Source organism: Bubalus bubalis, chromosome 24 (genome assembly GCF_019923935.1).
Source record: "Bubalus bubalis isolate 160015118507 breed Murrah chromosome 24, NDDB_SH_1, whole genome shotgun sequence".
Classification (NCBI taxonomy): Eukaryota; Metazoa; Chordata; class Mammalia; order Artiodactyla; family Bovidae; genus Bubalus; species Bubalus bubalis.
Window position 1 is genome coordinate 5,871,385 of NC_059180.1, and position 9,525 is coordinate 5,880,909.

Sequence of the window (9,525 nt, forward strand, 5' to 3'; positions counted from 1 at the left end):
AATGAGACAGCCCATGTGTGGCGTGCAGTATGCCGTGTGCAGAGGACAGGCTGGGGTCGAGGGAGGGAGGTTCCAGGTTTGAGATTAGAGGAGAAATAAATGGTTGTTTGTAAAAAGTTTTAAAGATTAATTTTTAAAGATTCCATTCATAGTCACTAATGTTTGCTTAAACTGAAATAAATTTGGCCCCTGCACAGACACACTCAAGCCATCCTTCTGAAAAACTATTCTGTTTAATAGTGCATTTCATTTATGCTACAGATGAGCAGGACTGGGAAAACAGAATGAAAGGTCATCCCTTCTGCTGGGAAAACTTGGGGAGCTCCATCCTAACCCAGCAAGGAGCCCTCCACTAGGGTCAGGCCCAAGCTTCCTCCTTGGGGCTTTGCTCTCTGCATTCACACTTGGCTGCTGAAGTCAGAGGTGGGGTCGGGAGAGGTCTAGCGGCTGGGGCCAGAGGCCATAGGTCATAGATCTCAGAGGGCAGGGCAAGCTGGCTGAGCGAGCTCCTTAAAAGCATCCTTGGTAGCTAGGGGTTTAGCTTAAATCACTTTCCATCACAGGAGTGGCCGGAGGAAGAGGAGAGAAGGAAAACTGAGGCCAGTGCTAAAGGCTTTGGATCCTTCCCCTCAGGTTATGCTCACGGAGGAGCTGGGCTTTGCAATTAGTCCTGTCATAAAAGGGATGAGCGAGTTCTCCACCAAATGCGTGGAGGTTTGGTCTTGCTGCTCCAAGAGCCCGGGAGGATACATGGTCACTACAGAAAACCTCTCTCAGTGTTCCCCTACACCTGCCCAATGAAATAACAAATCCCTCAGCACCAGATTTCCATAATTAATGAAGTCAGGAAACAAAATAGCACATTCCTTATCAAAAGAAGAAATTCCTCATCAAAATTTAAAGCTGGATTAGAAGCAGTGGCTTTGAAATGCAGCCTCCATTTCCCCTTTCTAGCACGAAACACAACCCAGAACATTCTTTCCACTTTCTTCTGTGCTGACTGTGCCAACTCCAACTAGAGGAACCCCTGGAATTTTATTCCTACTGTGCTTCCATCTCCACTGTGGAAAGGCTCTTCCGGTGTGAGAAAAATGGTCTAGTGCAAACTCCCCTCCCAAATGGAAGGAGACTGATCCCAGAGTTTCCTCTGCTCCCAGCGCTCCATCTGTTGCTGGCAGCCTAATTCTTCAAGGCTGGAATCATTCCTGGGAAAAATGACTAGGTTGCTAATCACGGGGCCAGGATGATTTGCCCAACAGGCCCCGTTCTCTATGGTGAAAGGTTGGAGTCAGAAGGGACACGTCCTAAGTTCATACTCAGGTAGTAAGGCAGGAGCTCTGGAGACTCAGGAAGTGAGGAAAACCGGCGTGTGCCTCTCTTTCACGTAGACTCTCTGATATTTACTTCAGCAGTGACTTGGAGGGAACTTTTGCTCACTCCCATTACATTCAAAGGCTTCTCTCCAGTGTGAATTCTCTGGTGGCGAACCAGAGCAGAGCTGTACCTAAAGGCTTTCCCACACTCACTACATTCATAGGGATTCTCCCCAGTGTGGATTCTTTGATGCTGAATAAGGCCTGAGCTATAGGTAAACTTCCCTCCACATTCCATACATTCATAGGGCTTCTCTCCAGTGTGGATCCTCTGGTGCTGATAGAGGTGTGAGCTCTGGCTGAAGGCCTTCCCACACTCGTTACATTCATAGGGCTTCTCTCCAGTGTGGATCCTCTGGTGGTGAATGAGGGTGGAGCTCCTGCTGAAGGCTTTCCCACATTCGTTACAAGCGTATGGTTTCTCTCCAGTGTGGATCCTCTGGTGGTGAGTGAGGGTGGAGCTCCAGCTGAAGGTTTTCCCACACTCGTTACATTCATAGGGCTTCTCTCCCGTGTGGATCCTCCGGTGAAGAATGAGAGCTGAGCTGCAGCTGAAGGTCTTCCCGCAGTCGTTGCACTCGTAAGGTTTCTCCCCAGTGTGGATCCTCTGATGCTGAATAAGGTGTGAGCTCTGGCTGAAGGCCTTCCCACACTCGCTACATTCATAGGGTTTCTCCCCAGTGTGGATTCTCTGATGCTGAATGAGGTCTGAAGTTCGATTAAAGCTCTTGCTACATTCATCACACTTATGGGGCCTGTCCCCCACAGGGAGTCTCTGATGGGAAATGAGGTTGGCGCCCACTGTGAAGCTGTCCCTCAGATCGCCGCACTTCTCACTTCTACCTCCCGTGGGGGCTCGCTGCTCCTCAGCTGCCACTTGACCAAACTCCTGCATCTTCCTATTCAGTCTCTCTCCAGAGGAGCTCCCCAGCTGCCTCTTCAGACTGACTTCTTGTTCATAGGCTTCTTCAAACTTAAGACCCTGAGAAATATCCTTCTGGAATCTTCCCAACAGCACCCCATGTGATCCTCTATCTTCAGAAATTTCAGAATCAGGCTCAGTTCTGGTCTCACCATCTGGCACAATATAGAATACAAATATCACTTATTCCTTATGGAAAAAAGGCTCAAAACCAGAGACAGGCTAATCACATCATATTCACAGGCTAAAAGCACATGCCACTTATCAATGTGCAAAAAGGCCTGCCCAGGCTGTATGCAGCTGATGCAGAATAAGAGAACTGGGCCAAAGAAACAGGGAAGGAGAAAAGAAGGAAAATCGAGAAATAAGCTGGAAGTGAAGAGAAAACTGGATCAGGCAGAGGCAGGGAACCAAAAAATAGGAGAGGCAGGACAAACTGTTTAATGAAGTGACAAAGTCCTAGAGGTCAGAGGCTCAAGATAAACTGGGAGATGGTGACAGCCGGGCCAGTGAGAGGATGAAAGGGAGTAGGCACAAGAAACGCACACGGACCAGTCTGTCTCCCACAGGAAGACACAGCCGGGTGTGGAGAAGCAGCAGCAGATCAGGAAGCCACAACAAGGGTGCAGCCCTGCAGCCCCAGGGGAACAGGACACTCTGGTTTGTAGTCACGTCACCTTCACCAAGTCCATGGGAACAGGCAAGAGACAAAGGTCAGCCCACCTCCAGCCCTGGGCCTAGAACACTGTGCTAACTGAGCGGATTTGTAAACAGTTTCTATGTTTGACTTTGCCACTCTCAGCGCTCTGGGGTTTCTAAGGGAACTTCAGGCATAGAGGACAAGTGGAAGGGGTCCAGATGGTTAGCATGTTTAGTCTGTCAGTAACTGAAGGAGTCAAGGCAGGGCAGTGAGCGTTAGGGACAGAAAGAGCTGTTCCTCCCTCACCCGAACAGGTGCCTCTCAGGACCTCTCTGCTCTCAGTTCCCTTCCAATCCAGGCCCCTCGGCAATTCCTCTCACTCCAGCCCAGAGATCACGTCAAAATTCAGAAAAGGGAATCCTGCTCATGGGGAAAGACAGGACAAGGTTTATCCTGTTCGTACCAAATGGCCCAGAGCTCAATCCCAGACCCAGGACCTGCAGGCGACAGAGAAGACACAGAGGGGGAGGCCTCCCGTGGGAGCGGGGAAGACCCTGGCCTTGCCCAGGAAAACGTCCTGACAGTGGGTGAGGGGGAAGGAAGGAACAGTCCACAGGTTTAAAGGTTAAGAAGCCAACTGCTCCCTGACACAAGGTGAAATCTCTACAAGGGCAGCAGTTACCCGAGGTCCATCCACAAAGCAACAGGTCCCTAGAGGAAGTCCAACAGAGAAGGGGAGGAGCCTGACAGAGTTCCAGAATCTTCACTTGGACACAGAGCAGTGCCTCACATGTTCGGGGATCCCAATGTGTGAATCTTTTGAGAAAATCTCTAGGTTATGTGTTAATGTTAAGTCCTAAGAATAACATGAGAAAAAGTAACAGATTGGGAGTTTAAAGGCCAGGGCTCGGGTCCTCCCAGTCACTAGCAATATGACTGTATGCAAAGCATTTAAGACCTCTGAGCTCTCTTTCCTCACCTATAAAATGAGGATAATTCTGGCTGCCTCAACAGCTGCAACACTGTGAGGACTGAAGGAGAGACTACCTGTAAACACTCTTAAGGAACTACAAACTGCAAATGGGAGTCACTTATTGTTGTCAGAACTTTCTGAGACGAAGTCAGTCCTTAGATAATGATTTTCAGTGACTCAACTGTTACTAGCAAAGGAGGAGGCAAAGGAAGGCCAAAAGGGAGTTTCACTGAGGAAGCATCGTTCCTACCCAGCGAGAACACGTTGCCATAATTCTCCAGCATCACGTCCCTGTAGAGGTCCCTCTGGGCAGGCTCCAAACGCTTCCACTCCTTCCGGATGAAGTACACAGCCACATCCTCAAAGGTCACCAGTTCCTGAAACGACACGTTCTCGTGTGCAATTTCTGGCTCAGGGATGAGGCTGGTGGAGCCAAAAGCTAATTCGGGGTTGAGTAACACTTCCCAATATTTGGGAAGTGGGAATGGCAGTCAGGGTGGAGGAAGACAGAGGAGAGGCTGAGACTAAGTGGAGTCCATGATTCCGCGGGGAGTCCCGCGGTCCTGACGGGGGAATCACGGAACAGGATGTTGTTGCACAAGAGATTTCTGCAAAGCGGGAAGGGAAAAAAGGGTAAAGCGTGGCTCACCTGGGCCTTGGCCTTCAGGAGCGCAGCTGCCAGCATCTCATCCCCCAGAACGCCCTTGTCAGGAAACGCGGGGCCTCTTGAGGAAGGAAGAGCTGAGGATGAGAGGGTCCGTGAGAGTCGATCTGCACTTGAGCCTCTCCACCCGTTACGGAAACTCCTGGGTCCAGGACAACCTAGTACCCCCACTCCTGCATCTCTAAGTTCACTCCCTCTGCCGCTGGAAGAGGTGCTCACGGCCAGCGTGAGCCTCGTGGCCTGAGCAGAGACGCCCACAGCCCTGCTGACCCTGGCGCTCTGGTCTGTCCCAGGAGGCACCAGCTATCCTGTTCGTGTCTCTTCCATCGTTCTCCACATTCCAACTCAATCTCTTGGACTTCTTACCCAGAGGAAAGCTAGCTTCACTCCAACTCTGAAGCAAGTCATAATGCCCACGATTCTTCTCTTATTTTCTTGATCCCCAGATCAAATCTACACACTGTAAGTGTTTCCCGTTTCTGTGCTTGATTATGTATCTTTTCCTGTAATTCTTAAGTTAACATATTGGTCCTTGAGAGACTAAATCTCTGGAGATACTACATTCTGTAGAATCATGCAGATAAAAATGTTTTTAAATGCATTTTCTTGATAAGTATGGGAATAATACTTCCTTGGACACAAACTGGCTCCAAAGTCAGTGGCAGTCTGTGAGAACAAAATACAAATACTTTTCACGCCCTTCCTCTTCCTTCTACCCTTTTTGCCTGTGATCTCCAAAATAACTCCCAAGAGCTCCCCTAAGCACATGCTCCAGAAGAGCACAAACCAGGGCTGTTACAAAGCACCTGGAAAATGGGAGTCTGGTGATTGTCACAGTTTTCTAAATGCTGCATGAGGAACCCACAGCCCTTAAAAATGTCTCAGCTATAAAACCTATCAAGCTGTACTTAATGAATGGCTTCAGTCAGCCTTCCCCACTAGGCTAGGAGTTAGTGAAAGGCAAAGACTATGTCCTCGCCAGTCAGGATTCCAGCAGTTAGCCCGGCACCTGGTGAATGAGCGATTTAAACGGGCATCTGCTGAATAAGTGAATAAAAGGATAAATTCCTTACCGCTCTCAAGCAAGGCCTGAGGTTCCTGAGATACTCGATCAGCCTGAGTTTCCATGGGTCGTACTAGAAGCTCGGATCTCTGGTCTCCTATTTTCAGAGTCAGCAGGAAGCAGGGTTTGTATGAGAAGGTGGAAGCACTACAGAAGCAAAAGTTCAAGGTTCAAAGATAGTTTTTAAAAACCCTCCTGCATACAGAAAGAAGGGAAGTAGCATTTCAGTTAGTACCAAAACAGCAAGAGGAAATGCAGTAACTGGGACTAGTCTTTTGGGTCAAACGCCCAAGTTCCTGGACAACATCCCACTTTAGGCTCCCCAATTCACACTGGGTGGTAGTTCTAACAACAAAAATGGAGAACACAGGTGCCAAATGATGCCATTAACAAAGTTAAATACTAAGCAATTACTCAAATGAAGAACAGTGAAAAAGAGTGTTACAGGTGGCAAAATGTCTAAGTATCAGGTTTTAAGTACACTTGGAATAATGGACAAACAAACGTATACAGATTTTTTTTTTAATCCTCATAAACATTTTTCTTCTACTAAAAAGAAAAAAAAAATGTTTACTGTGGTATGTTTCTAGCTGTTATAGTAAATGTAGATGCTCTCTTTAGAGGAAAAGGGGCCAAGAAACAGCCCCCAAATAACAGATAGTACAGAATACTTCCAGAACTTCCAGAAGTTCTCTGTCCCATTTTAAAAACCCTGTCTCACAGAACTAGGACAGATAGTGCAGATCTATTAAGATAAATTCGGGCATTTCCTTGTGGTCCAGTGGTTAGGATTCAGTACTTTCATTGACGTGGCCCAGGTTCAATTCCTAGTCGGGGAACAGAGATCCTGTAAACCATGCAGCATGGCCAGAAAAAAGATAAATTCTTCCTCCCTTTCTCCCTGAGACAGTTTTCTGTTTTCAGTCTCAGTCAACGGTGGGATGTTATTGACGGATTTGGGCCCTTTCTGTGGTCCTTGTATAGTCTCATCACAGGGTGTGGGTGGACATATTCACTAGATTCTGGGAGAATAGTCCCAGTTGCTGTGTCTCCTCGCCCTGAGAAGCAGCAGCCAGCTTGCTTTTTTATCTCCTTTCTCTCATAACAGATTTCCTTGGATCAGAATATAAGTCCCTGAAGCGAGAACCAATGCTTTTTAAAAAGCCTACTATCATTTATTACTCCATTTTTATCCCTACTAAGGTCCCTGCTCCCTGGCTGCCACGGCAATCAAGAGGTCTGTTCTCTGTTGCCCCAGTGAATAACAGTGAGTGTCAAGTTAGTACCTAGACTAAGATTTGAATCTCAAGTACAAGTCTGTCCTCAAGAATCAACAGGTTGAGAAGAGTGCAGCAGTCCTCAGAGCAGCCTGACACTTAGGCAAGAACCTAGGTGAAAACCCCTGGATTTTGTCCACCTCCCTCTCTTTATTCATCTACTCATATAACAAACATCTGTTGAGTGTCAACTACATTGCAGGGTACTCCTGAAAGGAGTAAAACAATCAAGAGTGACCATTGCATTCACCTAAGATATAAAAGGAGAAGGCCCCCTAGAGGCACTCAGAGTTCAGAGAACTCTAGTCTTCGGGCAGCAAGGGGCTGTAGAAGGCCCATCACAATGCCATTATATAGTGAAAAGCAAAGAATCAGGCATAAGCCAGGCCCACTGACAATCAAGGTGACACATCCTCTTGCTATCATCACCCTCCTAGCTGGGGCCCTTCAGCTTTTTCTCAGTCAGCCATCTTCTTCTTCCTATTGCCCAACTTGACAATCTCCAGGACTGGTTATAAGCAGACATTCCCAATAAATCCGCTCTCAGTCTAAACTCTCCTTAGAAAGGAAAGTCAGAGGCTCAGACTCCAGAGAAAGTAGCACTCCCTCCTCGCAGCTGGGTTAACCAAAGCTGGAGCTCAAAGGCATACTGTTGAAAACAAGTCCCCAGTGTCTGGATCACTGAACAATGTTTCTCACAGAAAGAAAAACCCCCATTGTGCCCTTAGAGCTTCAGGTCCAGGCAGGGCCCTTCCCCTGCTCCACTGCCCATGCGACCCCCTGCAGTGCTCCTAGATGCAGTGTTCCGGGAAGGATGACCGGGCAGTGAGAAGTCGTGGGAAGCTTTACCTGCTGGACTCTTTCCTTCCTTCTCTGGAGTTAGTCTCTAGAAGGCCAGAGTAGCAATTATTGTGAACTTGGCAGCCTCTGTTCAAATCCCTGGGAGTTCAGACTTATTTGCTATCAGTGCTGTAGGACTAAGGAAAAGAAAAAGAAAAAGGAATTTCAAGTGTTTATGTAAGCTTCACTTCTAATCTAGATATTTGGAGTTAAGAGGAAAAGACAAAGAACCTATGCTAATAAATACTGATTAAGACCACAGCTGGTATTTGTGTTGCACCTTTAGAACTGGAATGGAAATCACAGTTCTCCAGGTCAACCTCGCACCCAAGACAAGAAACACCTTCTCCAGTTCTTAAGGTTCTGGCAGCTAACTTGCTACTAGACACTCTCGGCTACCTCAGGGAGTCTGTCCCATTGCCGTACAGGTAAGCCATTAGAAAGGGCTTTGGATGCTTAACTGAAAAAAAAATCTACCCCTTGGACTTTCACCTCAGAGTCCTAGTGTCCTGTGTGATAGAACCTTCTCCTTCCGCAGGACTCTCCACCAAACAGGTGAAACCAGATGATGCCCACTCTCCACAACTTCTCTTCTTGGAGATAATAAATAGGTTTAGTTCCTCTAAGTGCCCCACAGATTTCAAGTTCAGGATCCTGCTTCTCTCCATGAGTTTCAGAAAGGAAACACCGGGTCGGTCTGTGTTCAATCCCAGTTGAAAAGCGAATCAAATCAGGGACCTAATACAGCTGAAATGGGACCCAGTTGTACACCTCTCCGAAAAAGACTCGATTTACTGGGCGCCAGGGGGATTCTTCGGTCATCTGAATGGTTCTAACTGCGCTTCCTAGAACCCCTCCTTCTCTGGTCCGTTCCCAGCTGATTAAACCCTCCCTCCCACCCGGAGCGCGGATAACTGTTAACAACATATGAAAACGTTTCCGGGAAGGACCAAGTTAGGGTCGCTGTCATCGGCCGTTTAAAGAGAGGGATGCCTCTCCAGCCACACTGGAACTTTGAAGGGCTGGAGCCAGGTGCTGTCGCAGAACCAGAACCGCAGCCCCTTTCCTCCCCCGACGCAGGGCCGGCCGTGAGGGGCCGGGTGCCGGGGTGCCGGGGAAAGCAGAGTTGGCACCGGCGCCCTCCCCGCCCCTCCGCCCGGCACCCTGCTCCAGGTGGTCCTGGGAACCCCGCGGGCCGCGGCGGCAGGGACACCACCCCTTCTCCGGCGATCACTGCCTCCGTCCCACCTCGAGCCCTGGGGGCGGCCGGACTCACCCTGGGGGTAGGGACGGTAGATTTAGGGGACCGGACACCAAACAGGCCCCGTTGGACACTGTCACGGACCCACACACCGGGGACAGAACAAAGAACGGAAGTCCCCTCCGTTTCGCTTCCGGGTCGGTCTTAGTCACCCCCCCCCCCCACCATCCTGGATGTCCCCCTCCACGTCCACTTGTTCCCTCTAGGAAAATGGGAGGTCTTCGCCTCTCGGTGGTTTGCTGACTGAGCGCGGGGCCCCAGCGCTGAAGCGACATGGAGGGCCTGCCGTCCCCGCCCCTCGCGCCCCCTGCTGGCCAGGCAGGGAGGGCGCCACCGCGCACCTGGTCTGCGGCGCGCCTGAGCGGCTGGGGAGCGGAAGGCGGGGCGCAGCGTGCCCAGCGGGTGCCGGCTGTGTGCCCATGTGGTCTCCCGTGGGGCTGCCGAGAGCCAAGCCAAACGCCCTGGTTCCAAGCGATCCGAGTCCCCAGCTGACCCGCGGCCAACAGGAGGAC

The 9,525-nt window shown here is 49.6% G+C and overlaps 1 protein-coding gene across 2 annotated transcripts; it reads right to left on the bottom strand.

Moving 5' to 3' along the window:
• Positions 1 to 214: 214 nt before the first annotated feature.
• On the bottom strand, positions 215 to 9,161 carry ZNF3 (zinc finger protein 3). 2 transcript variants are annotated; one of them, XM_044936057.2, is made up of 6 exons: positions 9,029 to 9,161; positions 7,762 to 7,889; positions 5,646 to 5,782; positions 4,558 to 4,649; positions 4,159 to 4,285; positions 215 to 2,450 (listed from the first exon to the last, which is right to left on the bottom strand). In XM_044936057.2, the coding sequence occupies exons 3-6, from the start codon at positions 5,698 to 5,700 to the stop codon at positions 1,381 to 1,383; spliced, it is 1,344 nt and encodes a 447-aa protein (XP_044791992.2). In that variant the 5' UTR covers positions 5,701 to 5,782; positions 7,762 to 7,889; positions 9,029 to 9,161; the 3' UTR covers positions 215 to 1,380. The 2 variants fall into 2 exon arrangements, with proteins under 2 accessions (XP_044791992.2, XP_025130727.2); XM_025274942.3 differs by lacking the exon at positions 7,762 to 7,889 and having other exon boundaries at positions 9,029 to 9,143.
• Positions 9,162 to 9,525: the final 364 nt, after the last annotated feature.

What these genes read in the sequence shown, in the direction of transcription:
- ZNF3 (XM_044936057.2), bottom strand. Translation starts at nt 5,700, where the DNA reads ATGGAAACTCAGGCTGATCGAGTATCTCAGGAACCTCAGGCCTTGCTT. An exon ending in TCAGGCCTTGCTTGAGAGCG is followed by an intron (nt 4,650 to 5,645) that starts GTAAGGAATTTA and finishes TCTCATCCTCAG; the next exon opens with CTCTTCCTTCCTCAAGAGGC. An exon ending in TCCTGAAGGCCAAGGCCCAG is followed by an intron (nt 4,286 to 4,557) that starts GTGAGCCACGCT and finishes GTGTCGTTTCAG; the next exon opens with GAACTGGTGACCTTTGAGGA.